Here is a 19,898-nt window from a genome sequence, read left to right on the forward strand (position 1 = left end):
TTTTTCTAGACATGCCAATTTGTCTTTGCTTCCATCTGCCCTCTTCCTTTTCTCATCAGTCAGTAGTGTGACACTTTTTATGTAACATAAGCTTTAGGAATTGAAATGGAATGTATCCTTCTGTTCTGTGTTCAACTCCAGTGCTTTGTCCAACTCAGCGGAGTTTGCTGACTATTGGGATGACCTTTGGGTTGCCCCGAGTGTAAAAGAGGTATTTTATGTTGCAGATCCTTTGTAACATGACATCTATCACTTTTATATCAAACATGTGGAAAGAATGCATTTGAAGCATCTCATTTCTCTTTTATGTTACATGTCCTCTGAACTCCAAACCTGTTACACCTCCATCTAGTCCTGCTTCCTTATACCGTAGTCTCCTGTTGTAGGCTTTTATTGTTTGCTCAGCACTGGGTAACATGTAGTTGGCAGGCTGATATTAAAAAGTAGTGACTGGTGCTAAATTCCTGTTTTTTTTTCTTTATTTTTTTGCCACAAGTGGAGACAGTCATTAATCCCATTCCTAATTATTACTTGCTGGCTATCATATGTATATATATTTTATCTATTTATTAACATTAATGTACAAAATGGTGCTTAATACAAATAGTGTATTAAAATATATATATATATATATATATATATATATATATATATATATATAAAATTATCTCTATCCTTCTGCAAGGCAATGCTATAATATGCTAGCATGGGTTGCATACTAGCCCCTTATGTGAAACTTGTCTTAAAATGAAGCCCTTCGGCGGCATAATGTCGCAGGGCTTCCATCTTCACCCTGTCTTCTTTCTGGGTTCGCAGGCTCCGGTCCTTTGAATGGACAAGCCACGATGATGGCACTCCCACGTATGCATGTGGGAGTCACTGTTCAGAGCACAGTGCTCTGAAGCAATGGTACAGGTATGTCATTCCTTCAGAGTGCATGAACAGGTGAAGTCACCCTTGGCTTCACAAGTAAACAGCACACATTTAGGAGATATTTATTGGACCTATAGGTAAGCCTTATTATAGACTTATCTGTAGGTAAAAATCAACCAAGGGAGTTTACTCCCACTTTAACCTTACATTTATTGTGAGGAGCTGATCATGTGATCAAAGCTGCTTATAGAGGGACCAGTTGCATGGATTGAGGAAGTCTGCCAGAACTAAGAATAAGATAAGTAAGACGCCTTACCCCTGCACCCCTGCTATAGGAACCTTCAGCCACTTCAGTGTGAGGAGGGTACGCTTCAAAGGTAGATTTTGTCTCATTCTCAGAGACACAGCTGCAGAAACTCAGCAGTTGGGTTATTGCAGTATCTTCATACTGGACATGCTGAACCTCCTCAGTCCACATCCAATTCTGTAAGTTCCCCGCAGGGGACAGATCCCAATTTAGCAATGGCACCTTACAGGCACTTGGGAGCAAGAACACATGGGACAGACAGTAGGAATTCTGCTGCAGGCCCTCAGGAAAATGTCCTTGCAGGTCGGAGCAAGGCTTTACACTGACATCACTCCACCCCTCTCGTTTGGGCTCTCCCACAGCCACAGCCTGTCTGACTATAGCCAAATTCTCTGCCACTATGTCTGATCTATTCCAATGGTTATCACCACTTCTGGAATCGGTGGGTGCTAACAGCAGTAAATGCTCTTTTGCCTCTTCTTTTCTTGACTATTTTCATGAGTTACAGCATGAACTGCCTGATACACTTCCATTTGCAAAAGGCAAAAGGGACACTGGCATTTTAGTGGAGGTTATTGAAGATTTTTCATCTACAGAATTTCATAAAGTTACTTCTTCAACCTCTTGACACATACTGGCTACTGCAGTCCTAGATGTGCTCATCCCCTACATATATCTATTGGCACAACAAAGAAGACTAAATGTGAAGTATAGCAAAATCTTTTTTAGCTAAATTTCTCCTATGGATCACAGGAGGGCAGTTCGTTCTGCACTTAAAGCCTGCTGTTGGCTGATGTCACAAACTTGGTCCAGGCTCAGAAATGATCCCCACCCTATGGTCGGGATCTGCCCAGAAGCCTGGAGTGGCAGCTGGCTCATCCTCTCAGCGAGCCACTAAGAGGATAAGCCAGCTGCAACCCCTCCGGCTTAGCCCAGTGCTCCAGTGAGTGCTGGAGGGGAAGAGCAGAGAGCCTGCGATCGACAGTCTGCAGGCTCAAGACTGAGAGCTGAGCGATCAGTGGTCTTTGATCGCTCAGTCCTTGGTTTTAGAGGCGGCAGGGTATAGGCAAGTATGATTTGCAATTTTTTTTTCTGTGCCCATATTTCTCTCTTAACCCATTTTGGATGAGCATTAAAACGTGATTTGCCTAACTCCAAGAACTTATTCTCTCCTCTTGACAGTTTTGATGCCTTGTACCCAATGGAAGAAAAGATCATTTTTAAGGATTCAATTGATAGGCATTTGGGGAACCTTTTGAATGCCTCTAGCTGTATCACACCCATCCCTATAAATGGCTGTTGCCCAGGCTAATGCAAACTTGATTGGAGAACTCAGTAACGCTTTTTCTTCTGGTATATATAATCCTGTTGTTGCTGCAGTTCATGCCCTTAGCGCTACTACTACTCGGTGTGGATGACATGGAGAGTGTGATTCATCAAAATGTCAAAATCTTACTTTCTCTGCATATGCCCAGAATTTTATGGATTAAAGCTGGGTCGTTTAACCTGTGTTCTTAACCTACTACCCACTATCCACACTCAAAACTCCATTTTGAATGGGCCTTCCCTACCTTACATGTGGGATCTGATTTTTGTAAATTCTTTATTTTGAACAAATACTTACACTTGACATTGAGGTTCAGCAGGAACACAAAAACATAATCTCGTCTAACAAAAATCGTATTCCATGTACAGTCTTTAGAAAGAAGTGAGTCTCCACATATTAGCAAAAGCAACATGGACAGAAGAGAATAACTTATGAGTCCAAATTGTCATTGTGCAACCACCTTCATTTTATACCAGGGTATGCAAACCTAAAAATACCAGTAGACACAGGTAGGTCTAGCAGAACAAAAAGAAAAGCAGAAGCGTAGAATTGATATGGAAAAATGAATTAATGAGCTAAAAGAAAGAGGGTGGAGGTGGTGGAAGAAGGGGGAGCTGAATGGTGTTTGTTGTTGTTTCCAATAATCTGATAGACATCTCCTGGCAGTGTTGACCAAGAGTAGTATAATTAATTGTTTTTAGACAGGTCTAGGTATAACCCCAATTCCAAAAAAAGTTGTGACGCTTCGTAAAAAAAACAGAATGCAATGATTAGCAAACTTCACATACCCACTTTTTATTTACAATATAAAATTTTGATATTGATGGCGGCGGCAACACGTCTCAAAGTTGGGGCAGGGCCATGTTTACCACAATATAGCATCCCCTCTTCTGTTAACCAGTTCCAGACCGTTGCACGCCAAAGTACGCCTCTACTTTGGGGATGGATATCGTTGTTATGGCAGCAACTAGCTGCCATAACCCCGGTATCCCTGCGTTCGGCCGGTGGTCCAGTACAAGATAAAAGTGGTGTCTGTGGTGGGTTCGCCGCAAGATCACTTTTATCTATGGCGAGAGAGGGCTCCCCCTCCCGCTGCGATCCAGTACCCTCTGCTGCTTACCAGAGCCGTTGGAAGTGGCGGAGGCGATCGCGTCTTTCCCCTGGGCTGACATGGAGATGAGTGAGGGGAAGATGGCCCCCACACATCTCCAAGACACTGCAGGGCAGAAGCGACGTCATAACGTTACTTCCGCCCATAGTTCTTAAAGGGGCATTTTTTTTAAATGACAATTTTTTTTTTATTGCATTTTTGTGTAAATATGAGATCTGAGGTCTTTTTGACCCCAGATCTCATATTTAAGAGGTCCTGTCATGCTTTTTTTTCTATTGCAAGGGATGTTTAAATTCCTTGTAATAGGAAAAAGTAAAAGGTAAAATAAATTAGAAAAAAAAAATTAAATGCGCCTCGGCCCACCGAGCCTGCATGCAGAAGCGAACGCATAAGTGAGTAGTGCCCACATATGAAAATGGTATTCAAACCACACATGTGAAGTATCGCTGCGATTGGTAGAGCGAAAGCAATAATTCTAGCCCTAGACCTCCTCTGTAACGCAAAACATGCAACCGGTAGAATTTTTTAAATGTCTCCTTTGGAGATTTTAAAGGGTAAAAGTTTGTCCCCATTCCACGTGTGGGCACAATTTTGAAGCATGACATTTTTGGTGTCAATTTACGCGGCATAACATTATCTTTCACAATATAAAAAAAATGGGCTAACTTTACTGTTGTCTTATTTTTATTTTTTTAAACAAGTGTATTTAAAAAAAAAACAAATTGCGCTTCTAAGACCGCTGCACAAATACGATGTGACAGAAAGTATTGCAGCGACCACCATTTTATTCTCTAGGATTTTAGGGGGGAAAAAAAAAATATAATGTTTGGGGGTTCTAAGTAATTTTCTAGCAAAAACAAAACTGTTTTTAACTTGTAAACACCACATCTAAAAAAAGAGGCCCAGTCTTAAAGTGGTTAACAACACTTTGTAAACATCTGGGAGTTGTTGGAGTTTGGGAGATGAATTTTGTCCTATTCTTGCCTGATAAAAGATTCTAACTGCTCAACAGTCATGGGTCGTTTTTGTGTCAAGATGCACCAAATATTTTTAGTTTGTGAAAGGTCTGGACTGTAGGCAGGCCAGTTAAGCACCCAAACAGATGCAGTATGCAGTTTATCATTGTCCTGCTGAAAATTTGCATGGCCTTTCCTGATAAAGATGTCATCTGGATGGGAGCATATGCTGCTTTAAAATGTGGATATATCTTTTAGCATTAATAGTGCCTTTCCAGATGTGCAGGCTGGCCATGCCATACACACTAATGCTCCCCCATATAAACAGATGCTGGCTTTTGGTCTGAGTGCTGATAAGACAGAAGCCTGGAGGACACAACAACCGCGATTGCCAAGAAGAATATCACATTTCAATTTGTCTGACCACAGAACAGTTTTACTCTTTGCAACAGACAATTTTAAATAAGCTTTGGCCCAAAGAAAATGGTGGCAATTCTGGATCATATTCAGATATGGCTTCTTCCTGTATGATAGAACTTTGGAATAGTAACCAATTGAAATCCTGTTTTCACAGATTTAGGTTGTGCAGTAGTGGCTGAATGACGAAGCAATAAAAGTATCAATGCAAGCAGATAATTTTTATTTTTTGTGATAACAAGGGTTATAATCTCTCTTTGCATGTAAACCTTGTGGGTATACAAAGTTGGTTCATCCTGTATTAAATATTGCAAATAAGTTTGGGAAAGAAAAACCTTATTTAGTCACCAGCAAGATTGGTTGAAGAATTACATGGTCTGACTGTGTGCAGTAAATTGATTTGCATTTTAATGAGTGAAATAAGTATTTGACCCCTTCGCAAAAGATGACTTAGTACTTGGTGTTTGTTCTAGTTAGTCACAAGGTTTTGCACCCATCTCGGGAGGGATTTTTTTTTCCACTCCTCTTTGCAGATCCTCTCCAAGTCATTAAGGTTTCAAGGCTGACTTTTGGTAACTCGAACCTTCAGCTCCCTCCACATATTTTCTATTAGATTAAGGTCTACAGATTGACTAGGCCTCTCCAAGACGTTATTGTGCTTCTTTTTGAGCCACTCCTTTTGTTGCCTTGGCCTTGTGTTTGGGCCATTGTCATGCTGGAATACCCAGGGAAGGAGGTACTCATCCAAGATTTGACGGTGCATGGCTCCGTCCATAGTCCCTTTGATGTGGTAAAGTTGTCCTTTCCCCTTAGCAGAAAAACCGTGAGCTCTTGCATGGAGCCCCAGACCGATGGAAATTGACAGTTATTTTTTGTTAATTCCATTTACGAATTATGGCACCAGCTGTTGTCTTGGCTGCTTGGTGATGGTCTTGTAGCCCATTCCAGTCTTATGTAGAACTACAATCTTGTCCCTGATATCCTTGGACAAATCTTTGATCTTGGCCATGCAGGAGAGATTGGAATCTGATTGCTTCTGTGGGCAGGTGTCTTCTATACAGATAGCAAGCTGAGGTTAGGAGCACTCCCTTTAAGAGAGTGCCCCTAATCTTGTTTTTTTTTTTTTTTTTCTTTAGGGGAATGTTCATTATGCCATATCTGTAATGACCATCATTACACATATGGCATAATGAACATTCCCCTAAAATATATATAAAATACAGTGGGGGGATTTAGTATTTGATCCCCTGCTGTTTTTGTACATTTTGCCCTCTGACAAAGAAATGATCAGTCTACAAGGTGGAAATTATCTTTCCCACTAATCCACCTTGCCCAAACAGAGGACACCTTATATTCACTGATAAAAATACATGGTTCTTCCACTACTGGAAACATGATGATAGATGCTGGTACAGCACCTTGACCATTCAGGAAGCACCTTGTATTTATATTTTTGAATGCAAGGCATTCTCGGATTTATCAAGGTGGAGGTTATCTGGCCCACTTCTCCACCTTGGCCAATCAGAGAAAACCTTATATACATTTATAATTAATACATGGTTCTTCCTGAATTGCCAAGGTGCTGTATAAGCAACTTGCATATTACTGTGGCACAGTGTTGACTGGCTTGTGGAGAAATCACTTTATCCATGCTGGCCTACAGCAAGTATTAAAAGCGACATAATTCTGGAGTTCATCAGTGGTGCTGGTCTTCAGCTTATTGACTATTGGTAGTATTTTGGTTGTTATGTAAAAGTTCTAATTTCCTTGCATTAATTGGAAATGTAACATTTGTGTATAGAAAAAAAGTTTGTGTTGCTATTCCCCTTTTAATGATATAAATATCCAACTCAAATAAACACTGTGCTTTAATACTTTATTGCAGTATTTATTTTGAGAACATTTCTGTATTGTGGGCCACAAAATGATTACACTAAATAGTAGCTTTGCATCATAATATGGCATACGTTTGCCATGTTACTCTGCACGCAAAACAAAACAACACCACTCTAAACACCACCATGATGTGTAGAATGTTGTTTTTCTTTTTTTTTTCTTTTTTTTTTCTTTTTTTTTTTCTTTTGAGTGCAAATGTATGCCATATTATATTGCATCTGATAAATGTAAAGGTGCCATGTTTTTGTAGTAAATACCATATAGGCATAGTTATTTAAACAAAATGTATGATTACCAACAGAATATCTGCATTTACAAGTAATGCTGTTTTATACATTATGACTTGCATAAAAAAAAAAAAAAATCATCAAAATTTGGCAAGATCACTTTACAATGTGTGTATGTAGCCAGTCATTTGTTGTTCACATTTTTTCTGGATAAGTGTTGAACTGACCTGACATTTCAAACAGAATGCTAATGCAAATCAGTCTGAGTGGTTCATTACAGTATCATTCACATAAGAAATGCCCATGCAAGTCACAGGACACTTTCAAAAATGTAATACAGAAAGAAAGTGTTATCTCCTTTTCACACACCACAGGAAACTAGACATAAAAACATAAATATATATTCTATGAATAATGCATGAATATATGCAGTTTATACTGAAATCATTGTGACTTAGCATATTTAGCTCAATAATACATTTGAAGGTGAGAAATCATTTTAGATGCTTATTATGATTCTTCAAGTGTAAAATACTAAGTTAAATGATACAGCTTGAGTATTGTGTGAGCTGTGGCTGAACTGCGGTGTCAGTTTATGTAGAACATTACAAGTGCCTACACTGTTTGGGTTTATATGTATTTAGCTATTGCACTCTCTCCCCTATTCATTTCTGGTTATCATTCTGAATAACAAATGTGTTGTGACACAAAATAAATATTTTCTTGTTATTGTAACGGAGAAACTATGATGCTTAGAAATAAAACTAATATCAGGTAGTTTAAAGAAGAACTCCATACATTATATCACTTAAAAAAAACAACTTACCGGTTAAAGTGAATGTTCCAGCTTCATTCAGTAAGCTTTTTGCTCATCTGGAGAGGTACATCCAATTTCCCCTCCAATACTGGAGACATGCTGATAGATGCTGGTACAACACCTTGAACATTCAGGAAGTGCCTTGTATTTTTATCTTTGAATGCAAAGAATTCTCAGATTGATTAAGGTGGAAGTTATCTGGCCCACTAATCCACCTTGCCCAGAGAAAAAGTGAGCGGTCTGGATACTGCCTCTTAATATGACACAACTCCATCCCTAATTACATAAAGTACGAGTTTGCAGAGAGAGGGAGGACGCCACTCAGACCCACATCACCTTATAGATTTGATGCAGATATGGAGAACAGGGTGCATTGGGTGTTATTTTGGAGCTTCATTGAAGGCTTTGGCTAACTCCCCTTTCTTGTCCTTCGGGAGAAGATATACTGTGCATGCTCCAGTTTTGGAACCCAACAGCTGCTGCCTATCTACCATCAAACAGAGTGGGTATCGATTGTCTCAAATTTAAATTGTGCTGGCGTTTGTCTGCACCCCCCCCCCCCCCCCCCCCGACAGTTGCCCCATTTGGCCCTCCACATTGAACCATCATTTGCGTTAAACTATTTTTGACCGTAGTTATTTCTACTCTCTACCCCTGACAAAAGTGTTGAACTGGACATGCGTTGGGTACCAGGGATTGCCATCCACTTGAGAGTACTAGTGTTAATTTCAGATGTACTGTCCATTTGTTTTATGTTTTTTGTTATTTTGGTCACATGTATACAATAATAGATGCTAGACATCTTTTAATGTTTGATAATTTGTAGTGATCTGTTACCATTCTTTTTATGTAATAATTTTTTTTTCTACACACAGCAGTGTCTGTGGCCTTCAAAGTCCCAAACATAAGGGGTACATACTTTTGTTTCATGAAGCATATAGCTTACAACCATAAATATAAATATGTTTGGTACAATGCTGAAAATACATAATATACATATACATACTCAGCACATTTTGCAAGATCTACTTGCTTGATGCATGTGCAATTTGTCCAAAAAATAAATATCAGTAAGATATAACATTCAATGATGGCTAAGACTAGACAAGAAGCAGGAGGCCTGTGTAAGGCACCCCATACTTTACTTACATTATGGTCAATTGGTCCCAAGGACTGATACTCAATGATGACAATGGAGAATGCTCCAGCATTGTACCAACCATGTTTATGGTTTTAAGCTATATACTTTATGGTGTTTTTATGCTCCTGCTCATTTATGAGGATGTATTTGGAATTTCAATAACTTCTTAATGTATTCCATCTCCTTGTTATTATCTCTATGATCAACTCATTCAAAGTCCCAGGGAATAAACTTCTTGTACTACTTCCCCAAACAGAGGACACCTTATATTCACTGATAAAAATGCATGTTTTTTCCACTACCAGAAACAATGATGATAGATGCTGGTACAGTACCTTGACCATTCAGGAAGCACTTTGTATTTTTATCTTTGAATGCAAGAAATTCTCTGATCAAGGTGGAGGTTATCTGGCCCACTTGTCCACCTTTGTCGATCAGAGGACACCTTATATTCACTGATAATAATACATGATTCTTCCTCTATTGCCATGGTGCTGTATAAGTAACTTGCATATTACCTGTGGCACAGTGTTTTGCAATGTCTCCAGAGACCATACTGGCATGTGGAGAAATCACTTTATCCAAGCAACGTTATGTTACAGTGGTAGCGACGATCGGATCATTTTCAGAACTGATCAGTCTCCAGGCCGAGGCCAATGATTTCTGGCCTGGACCTGCGGATTGGTCCTGATGAATGTCATCTCCTCTCATGGAACTCTTTTCTGTTCCAGAGAGAGGAGAAAGGACATCCAAATGTGAGTTACACCAACACTACACTGACACAGTACACATAGGCACATATTTCACCCCCTGATTCCTTCCCACCCGTTATCCCCTTCACTCCCTGTCACTGTGTCACCCAGTGCAGTGTTCATATTTTTCTTTGATCGCTGTACTGGTGTCATTTGTGACATTAATGAGCATTAGGGTACTTAGTAGGCATTAGGGACCCCCCTAATAAAGGTTTAACCCCTTGATCACCCCCTGTCACCAGTGATCGCTGTATTAGTGTCACAGGTGACACCGGTCAGCAAGTTATTTTTTTATAGCATCAGGGCAATTGAGAGCCCACCACTTCTGCAGCACCCGTACTTCCCCAATTCACTGGCCAACCTGGAATTCAGGTGGAAACAATTGATTTTACATCACTTGATTTTTATTTGCTGTTTTTCATGGAAGATCTCTATAGATCTATTGTGGACCAAAGCAATTTGTATGCTGGTCAATTCATTGCCACTAATCCCCATTTGACCCTTGGCAGAGATTGGAAACCTATTAAGATTTCCGAATTTAAAACAGTCCTGGACCTATCCCTTCTCATGGGCATAACTAAAAAAAGTGGGTTGTGGTCATATTGGTCCACTAACCCAATTCACCATATGCCCGTGTTCTCAGCCTCCAAGAACAGGACATGATACAAGCAGATCTTGCGCTTCATGCATTTCAATGACCATGTACTCTGTCGTCCTCGGGGTGACCTTGAATACAATCAGCTCTACAAAATTCAGCCCCTTGTAAACCACTTCAACCAGCAGTTTGCTGCCTTGTTTACTCCCGATCAAGTTGTCTGCGTTGATGAGTCTCTGATTACGTTTTCTGGCCACTTGTCATTCAAGCAGTATCTTTCTAGTAAGCATGCCAGGTATAGGGTCAAGCTGTATAAGCTCCTGGGACTATCCCTCCTCATGGGCATAACTAAAAAAAATGAGTTGTGGTCATATTGGTCCACTGACTCAATTCACCATATGCCCCGTGTTCTCTGCCTCCATGACCAGGACAAGATATGAGAAGATTTTGCGGTTCACGCATTTCAATGACCATGAACTCTGTCGGCCTCGGAGTGACCCTGAATACGATCAGCTCTACAAAATTCGGTCTCTCATAAACCACCTCAACCAGCAGTTTCCAGCCTTGTTTACTCTCCATCAAGTTGACTGCATTGCTAAGTTGCTGATTACGTTTTCTGGCTGCTTGTCATTCAAACAGTATCTTCCCAGCAAGTGTGCCAGATATGGGGTCAAGCTGTATAAGTTCCGTGACAGAAACAGGCTATATATCTATCTATATCTATATATATATATCTTTATGGTTTACGAGGGAAGAGATAGTTACGTATAGCCAGAGAACTGCCCAGACTACATAGGGAGTGCTGGTAAGATTGTGTGGGACTTGGTGTCACCCATATTCGGAAAGGGGTACCACTTGTATGTGGACAGTTATTACACAAGCGTGCCACTTTTTAGTCACTTGTTTGCTCATGGTATTGGCGCATGTGGCACTGTGTGATGTAATCGCCGGGGCTTACCCCAGTGGTTTGTAGGTTCACATCTTAGTCTGGGGGAGAGAGCCTGCTTGAGATGTAATAATTTACTCGCTGTTAAGTGGAGGGATAAGAATGTTTTTTTTTTTTCTGTCCTCCCTTCATGCAGACACGACGGTCCAAATTCCTATGGCAACTGGTGTTGTGAAGAAACCCCTCTGTGTTCATGAAATATAACTTAATATGGGAGGGGTGGACCTCATTGACCAGTTGTTGGCGCCATACCTAATTGCCCATAAGGCCAGACTCTGGTATAAAAAAGTGTCTGCATACTTATTCCAATTGGCTCTGCTGAATGCTTATGTGCTATACATAGTAAGGAAGGGGGGGATTTGGATATATACATAAATTGCAACAAAAACAACAAAGTAGTCTGCCCCTATCTGGTGAGGCGCATGCTCGCCACCAGAGGGAGAATAAACTCCTCAAGCCGCTGATGTTACTGGTGGGTCCTGCTGTTAATGAAAAACATATAAAGCAATGTAAATAACAAAATTATCAAGCGGCCAGTGCACCAAGGTGGCTGGAAGATGGTGAGAAGCAGTGCCTAGCCTCCAGAATGGGACAAGACAGTGTGATCAATACAAAAGTGGTTATATAAAATTACAAAGATTGTTCTTAAAACATACAGCAACTGTCAAAAAATGTAACAGTATTAAAAGTGACTCTGAAAGAACAGAGAGCACAAATAAAGTGGATACATATTTCTATAGTGTTTAAAACACTTTCGTGCAAGTTCATGAAGAGATCATCACAGCTCTTCTGTTTCCAGACGGTGCTGTGGCCCAACTTCCCCACACAAATGGAGTGAGCTGGCTGCATGAGAGGTATTTTCCGCGTGCCCTCCCTGGTACCCCTACCCAAAGAAATCCCCAAAGAAGATGTGTCTAGAAAACGCGGATATAGGTGTGAACCCGCTTTTATTGTCCCCCCTGTCCTGACCAAGCTAGTCTTTGCATTGGTGACTGTTTTGAACGCTACCACACACTAGTGGAATATTAGTGTAGGGTACAGCATTGCACAATCCTAGATACTTACACAGGCTCTCGAAAGATAAGATGGCCATCACATTTTGAGAGACCCTAATCTGGAACGTTTAAAGTTTATATAATAAATGCAAAAAAAACCCCCCACAAAAATAAATACATTAAAAAGCCAAAAATAGTTTTATTTTTCTTCTCTTTTGTTTGCTCTCTATTGTTTGTTCTCTATTGTTTGCTCTCTATTGTTTGCTCTCTATTGTTTGCTCTCTATTGTTCTGTATTTGAACTGTAATGTTTTATTTTTACTATGCTTTATTGTATTTGTTTTGCAGGTATAGTACATCTTACTGTTATACTATAATGTTAATTTGTTTTATTGTTAACCATCATTTGCTTAGCAGGTACGCCATTCAGCTGCAGAGCAGGTTTATTCTGACAGCAAAAGCGTTTGCCACCATGATACATAAAGTCGTGACTCCAGCGCTGTAGGAGGTGATTTCACCACCACAGTTAAAACAAAGCATAGGGGCAGGGGTGGAGGCGAGATTTGCTCCTAGCATTAGGGGTGGATTGCCCCCATGCTTCGGCATATATTTTTTTAAGCGCAGATTGTGTTAACAAATCAAGTTGTTTTATTGAGTTAATGTTTTATCGTTATCATTGTTTGCTTTTCAGGTATGCCATTCAGCTAGAGCACTGATTTATTTATCTTGACAGCAACAGTGTTTGCTCTCACGAAACGAAAATCAGTGACTCCAGCGCTGTAGGAGGTTATTTCACCCCCCACCGCCTTCCATGGTTTTCTCGGGCTCTCCTGTCCCAACAGGGAACCCAAGATTGCGGCCGGTGGTTCAGCCAGCTGACCATAGAACCGATCAGAGACCAAAACGGCTTCAATCATCTCTATGGCCTAAGAAACCAGAAGCTACTAGCATTTCATGACTTAGGTTTTTACCGGATATAAACAGTGCCATTGGGGAGGCATTTTATTATGCCAATGGTGTGGTCAGTTGCTTTGAGGGCAGAAGAGAGGTCTAGTAGACCCCAATTTATTTTTTTTTTTAAAAGAGTACCTGTCACTAACTATTGCTAACAGGGCATAGTTATATTCCCTAAGATAACAATAAAAAAAATAAAAGGGACAATTTAAAAATAAAACAACAAAGCAAAATAAAAAAAATAAAAAAAAGCACCCCTGTCCCCCCATGCTTGCACGCAAAGGTGAACGCAAGTGTCGGTCTGGTGTCATATGTAAACCACAATTGCAACATGCATATGAGGTATCACCGCAAAGGACAGATCAAGGGCAGTGATTTTAGCAGTAGACTGCCTCTGTAAATCTAAAGTGGTATTCTATAAAGATTTTTAAAGGCTTTTAAAAATGTGTATAGTTTGTTGCTTCTGCACGTTTGTGCGCAATTTTAAAGCATGTCATGTTTGATATCCATGCAATTAGCATAAGAACATCTTTTTTATTTCATCAAACATTTGGGCAATATAGTGTGTTTTAGTGCATTAATATATTATAAGAAGTTTTTTTTGTTTTTTTCCAAAAAAAAAAATTGCTTTTGAAAAATCGCTGCACAAATACTGTGTGAATGTTTTTTTGTTTTGCTGATGGGCATGTTGAGTTGAGTTTTGCCACAAGTTTTGGGAAAATGTATTTATTTTTTTACATACATGCAAAGTTGTCACTAAGTGTTATTGTGTTCAAAATTGTCATGGTTATATGTGGAATTACACCCAAAATACATTCTGCTGCTTCTCCTGAGTATGGGGATACCACAAGCGTGACACTTTTTGGGAGCCTAGCCGCATATAGTACCCAAAAACCAAGCACTGCCTTCAGACTTTCTAAAGGCATAAAATTGTGATTATACTCCTCACTACCTATCACAGTTGCAGAGGCCCTGAAATGTCCAGATAGCACAAGCCCCCCCAAATGACCTAATTTTTTAAAGGTGTTTGCTAAGAGGCATGGTGAGTATTTTGCAGCTCTCATTTATTTTTGAAAATAAATAAAGAAAAGAAAACAACAATTTCTTTCTTCAATTTTCAAAACTTTGTAACAAAAAACGGGATCTGCAAAATACTCAACATGCTTCTCAGAAAATATCTTGAGGTGTCTACTTTACAAAATGTGGTCATTTGGGGGGTTATACTGCCCTGCCATCTTAGCACCTCAAGAAATGAGACAGTTATACACTAAAAGCTGCATAAATTTATAGAAACTTTTAAGTATGCACTTATTGACATTTATTTTTTGTATTTAGCCAAAGATGTGGCTGAATACATTTTGGTCTAAATGTGTGACTAAAATTTCGTTTATTGGATTTTTTTTATAACAAAAAGTAAAACATATATTTTTCCCAAATTTTTGGTCTTTTTCCATTTTTATCGTCAGTTTTTTTTAGACAGACCCAATTGGACCATCTATTGCCCTTTATGGGAGCGGTGGAAAAGTGTCCGTTGACACCCGCTGGCATCCAATCCGCTCAGCGGGGATCAGGGGACAGATTCCCTGCTGAGCAGGCAGACTCCTGGTGGAGTTCCGCCCCATGTGAAAGGGGCCTTAGACTTGCAACAGCCCACTTTGTGCCTTTAAATTAATGGGCTTGTCTCTTCACCAGTTGTCGGGAGCTCAGGTCGGTTTGTTTTTAATATAACATATAATTATAGAATTTAATATTCAATATAAAAAAACAAAAAAAAGCAGCTCTGGCAGCAAAAGGGTTAAAGTGAGTCCCTGGTGCTTGAAGGTGCATGGTAAAATAACCTTGCAGGAAAAATCTGATTTATGTGGGTTATAGCGCACAATTTTTGCCGAATAGTATTTTTAAATGTGCCAGAAGATGCTTGCGGTTTAACTTTTCTTTTATATTCTGTCACCCTGTCCCCTGTCAGGGGAGTAGAGGTAAACAATATGATGTAAATACAAGCCGTTGAGAAGCTTAGATGATACCTGGGTAACGGTTGGTTGCTTATGGACAACATTTTTCTTGTTTTCACGGGATACGTACTTTCTTTGTTTGGCACACTTTTATCTTGTACACATATGGTTATGCATACTGACTGTTAAAATTAACAATATCAAAGAATGGCGTCCTGAGAAATTAATTTGTTATATGGCTGCCTCTTTAAATGATGAATAAATCACTTACAAACATAAAATAAACAAAATAAAGCATTGCGCTCACAATGCTGAATGTATAAAGTGAATAAGTGTCATTCACATAATCATATGACTTCATGTAACCATGAAGATAAACAGTGTTGACATATTTTGGGGATAAATACAAATATGTAAACAAATAGCCAAAGCAATATAAATAGTTTAATGTGACAAATCCCAACACCAAAATGCTTCAATATGGAGATATCTTCTATTCTTTCACAGTTGGTCAGCAGTGGATTGCTTTAAAATGGCCTGGATTCTTTCCTAAATGTACATAATATAACTGGGTACTAACATTTATAGGTAAAGTTTATCCAGGGAAAATCTGATTGCCCCTTGGGGGGGATCAGGATGGAAATTGGATCATGCTGTGCTGGGGTTTTTTGCCTTCCTCTGGCTCAACTGTGGGTGAAGGATTATGTATATGGGATTGTATTTTATTTTATTTTTTTGGTTGAACTAGATGGATTTGTGTTTTTTTTTTTCAACCTGCCTGACTATGTAACTATGTAAATGTATATTTGTATACATTGATTCACAGATATAAAGATTATATATAAAAAAAAAAATAAAAATAAAAAAAAACGGAGGATGCAGTTTCCTTTACGATTAACTGCAGTTTGAACAAAATGGCAGCTTCCAAAACAGAATCAAATAAGTCATTATGGTATCTGACCCGCAGGTTGCTTGTATAACTTGTTCTGGACAGCTGCCATAATAAGTTGTTGCAATAATAAAACAAAGGCTTTCTTTTTCTAAGGCTTCTGACCAGCGGGTTGCAGATTTGTTGTGGAAAGCTGCCATAATAAGTTGTAGCGATAATAAAAGAGCGTTTCCATTTTTTCGGACACTGGCTTACATTAATTAAAGATTTTTTATAGGAAACAAAATGGCTTAAGGGATTTTTCACTTTGAGTACTGATAGGCAGAAGTTTGTGCTCAGACACCCTGCTGTGTAAGGGATAAAAGAGCAGCTTAGAGGATGCTAGTATGCTCTGAGGTGCTTGGCCATTTTTGCCTGCAACTTCAGCTTTCGATCTACAGCTGTGTGTTGCTGAAAAGGTTGTGTATTCCTGAGCATTCCTGCAACTTTGGGGCTAATCTTTTTGTTGCTGCCAACAGCTGACTATTGAGTTGTTGAGGACGCCAGTGTCAGTTTGCATTAGCCTGCCAGACTATAGGTCAGTGATGTGCAATTAGCGGACCTTCAGCTGTTGCAAAACTACAAGTCCCATCATGCCTCTGTCTTTGGGTGTCATGCTTGTGTCTGTCAGAGTCTTGCTTTGCCTCATGGGACTTGTAGTTCTGCAACAGCTGGAGGTCCGCTAATTGCATATGGCTGCTATAGGTTTTCCCAATTGTTGTAAATGTAAAATCCTTTTAATGAACTTTAACAATAATTTTAATCCTGTTGTGCATTGTTTTGTTCTAAGTATATGTGTATTTTGTTTTGCAGATATTTGAAAGAATTTTGTTTATATGGGCAATTCGACATCCAGCAAGTGGATACGTACAAGGAATAAATGACCTAGTCACACCTTTCTTTGTTGTATTCATTAGTGACTATGTGGGTAAGTTTTAACATAAAAAAAAAAAAAATATATATATATATATATATATATATATATATATATATATATATATATATATATATATATATGAAAAGTGTTAGTCATTTCTTTTTTTATACAGTGTTGTTTTCTTCTGCTTGGATATACTTAAATTAAATTCATATATACAGTATCTCACAAAAGTGAGTATACCCCTCACATTTTTGTAAATATTTTATTATATCTTTTCATGTGACAACACTGAAGAAATGGCACTTTGCTACAATGTAAAGTAGTGAGTGTACAGCTTGTATAACAGTGTGCATTTGCTGTCCCCTCAAAAATAACTCCACACAGCCATTAATGTCTAAACCACTGGGAACAACAGTGAGTACACCCCTAAGTGAAAATGTTAAAATTGGGCCCAATTAGACATTTTCCCTCTCTGGTGTCATGTGACTTGGTAGTGTTACAAGGTCTCAGGTGTGAATAGGGGAACAGGTGTGTTACATTTGGTATACAATAAAATATAAAGGACAGAGCTAATTCATGAAAAAAAAATTGAAAACATATATGATTACATCATAATGTGCATAATTGGGTAAAAACATTCCTGGAAGAAAGAGTCCACACAACAAAAAAAATGTAAAATGTGTAGTAGGTCATCTTAATTGTCTGTGATCCACACTCGTGTGAGAAGAAACAAACTTACCAAATAAGCTAAGGATCGAATTGATGTGGCTTACCCATACAAGGATCTAAGACCTATGCAAGTTTACTTTCTGTCCCCTCAAAATAACTCGACACACAGCCATCAATGACTAAACTGCTGGCAGCAAACGTGAGTACACCCCTAAGTGAAAATGTCCAAATTGGACCCAAAGTGTCAATATTTTGTGTGGCCACCATTATTTTTCAGCCCTTCCTTTACCGTTTTGGGAATGGGATTTCACCAGAGCTTCACAGGCTGCCACTGCAGTCCTCTTCCACTCCTCCATGATGACATCACAGAGCTGGTGGATGTTAGAGACCTTGTGCTCCTCCACCTTCCATTTGAGGATACCCCACAGTTCTTCAATAGGGTTTAGGTCTGGAGATATGCTTGGCCAGTCCATCACCTTTACCCTCAGCTTCTTTAGTAAGGCAGTGATGGTCTTGAAGATGTGTTTGGGGTCGTTATCGTGTTGGAATACGGCCCTGTGACCTAGTCTCCGAAGGGAGGGGATCATCCTCAGGATCAGTATGTCACAGTACATGTTGGCATTCATGGTTCCCTCAATAAACTGTACCTCAGGCAGCCCCAGACCATGACACTCCCACCACCATGCTTGACTGTAGGCAAGACACACTTGTCTTTGTACTCCTTATCTGGTTGCCTCCACACACGTTTGACACCATCTGAACCAAATACGTTTATCTTGGTCTCATCAGACCATAGGACATGGTTCTGGTAATTCATGTCCTTAGGCTGCTTGTTTTCAGCAAACTGTTTGCGGGCTTTCTTGTGCATCATCTTTAGAAGAGGCTTCCTTCTGGGACAGCCATGCAGTTCAATTTGATGCAGTGTTTGGCATATGGTCTAAGCACTGACAGGCTGCCCCCCAGCCCTTCAACCTCTGCACCAATGCTGGCGGCACTCATATATCTATTTTTCAGTGACAACCTCTGGATAGGAGGCTGAGCACGTGCACTCAACTTCTTTGTTGCACCATGCCGAAGCCTGTTCTGAGTGGAACCTACCCTATTAAACCGCTGTATGGTCTTGACCAATGTGCTGCAGCTCAGTTTCAAGGTCTTGACAAGCTTCTTATAGCCTAGGCCGTCTTTATGTAGAGCAAAACATTTTTTTTTTTTTTACAGATCCTCAGAGTTCTTTCCCATGAGAAGCCATGTTGAAATTCCAATGACCATTATGAGAGAGTGAGAGCGATGACACCAAATTTAACACTTGATATATATAGTTTAACAAGTGATGGCACTAAACAAATACATTATCTGACAAAATCCAGAAGAAGTTGCCCCTTTTTCAATTGAACTGATGATCCATAAACATATACAATAAAATATAAAGAACGGTGCTAATTCATCCAAAAAATTTGAAAACATATGATTACATCACATATATATAGCGTGCATAATTGGGCAATAACATTGCTGGAAGAAAGAGTCTACACATCAAAAAAACGAAAAATGTGTAGTAGGTGATCTTAATTGTCCATGCGCCACCAACACAACCAAGAAATAAACTCACCAAATAGCTAAATGGAAAAAACGTGCATAGGTCTCAGATCCTTGGATGAGTAAGCCACATCAAAAGGACATGATCCTTAGCTTATTTGGTGAGTTTTTTTCTTCTCACACGAGTTTTGGTGGAGCATGGAAAATTAAGATGACCTTCTACACATTTTAAATATTTTTGCTGTGTGGACTCTTTCTTCCAGGAATGTTGTTATTATAATTTAATCATATTTGTTTTCACATCTTTCTGATGAATTAGTGCTGTCCTTTATATTTTGTTGTATACCAAATGTAACACACCTGCTCCCCTAGTCACACCTGAAACCTTGTAACACTACCAAGTCTGTCACAGATCAGCTGCGGAGCTGATCTGTGTCTCACCTTTACTGCAGTAGATCGGCTGGCATCTGTTGTTCCACTAGCTGGTGTTCAGCTCTGTGCACTCGGCAGCTATGGGTGTTGCCGCTCATCACCTGTTGCCTAATATATGTTTCCTTCCTGCTACTTCCTGTCCAGCCCCTCATGTGCTTCTCTATTTAAAACCCTTTCTAACCAGCTAC

The 19,898-nt window shown here is 39.5% G+C and overlaps 1 protein-coding gene across 2 annotated transcripts in view; it reads left to right on the forward strand.

The window, feature by feature from the left end:
- The window catches only part of TBC1D22A (TBC1 domain family member 22A), an 839,044-nt gene that overhangs the window by 262,799 nt on the left and 556,347 nt on the right, over positions 1 to 19,898 (forward strand). For both annotated transcript variants that reach the window (XM_077468512.1, XM_077468511.1), the window contains exon 8: positions 17,007 to 17,121. In XM_077468512.1, coding sequence (XP_077324638.1) covers positions 17,007 to 17,121 — 115 coding nt within the window. The remainder of the gene's footprint in view (positions 1 to 17,006; positions 17,122 to 19,898) is intronic.

Source organism: Lithobates pipiens, unplaced genomic scaffold (assembly GCF_037356315.1).
Source record: "Lithobates pipiens isolate NorthernLeopardFrog02 unplaced genomic scaffold, aLitPip1_a1.2 Scaffold_8, whole genome shotgun sequence".
Taxonomy (NCBI): domain Eukaryota; kingdom Metazoa; phylum Chordata; class Amphibia; order Anura; family Ranidae; genus Lithobates; species Lithobates pipiens.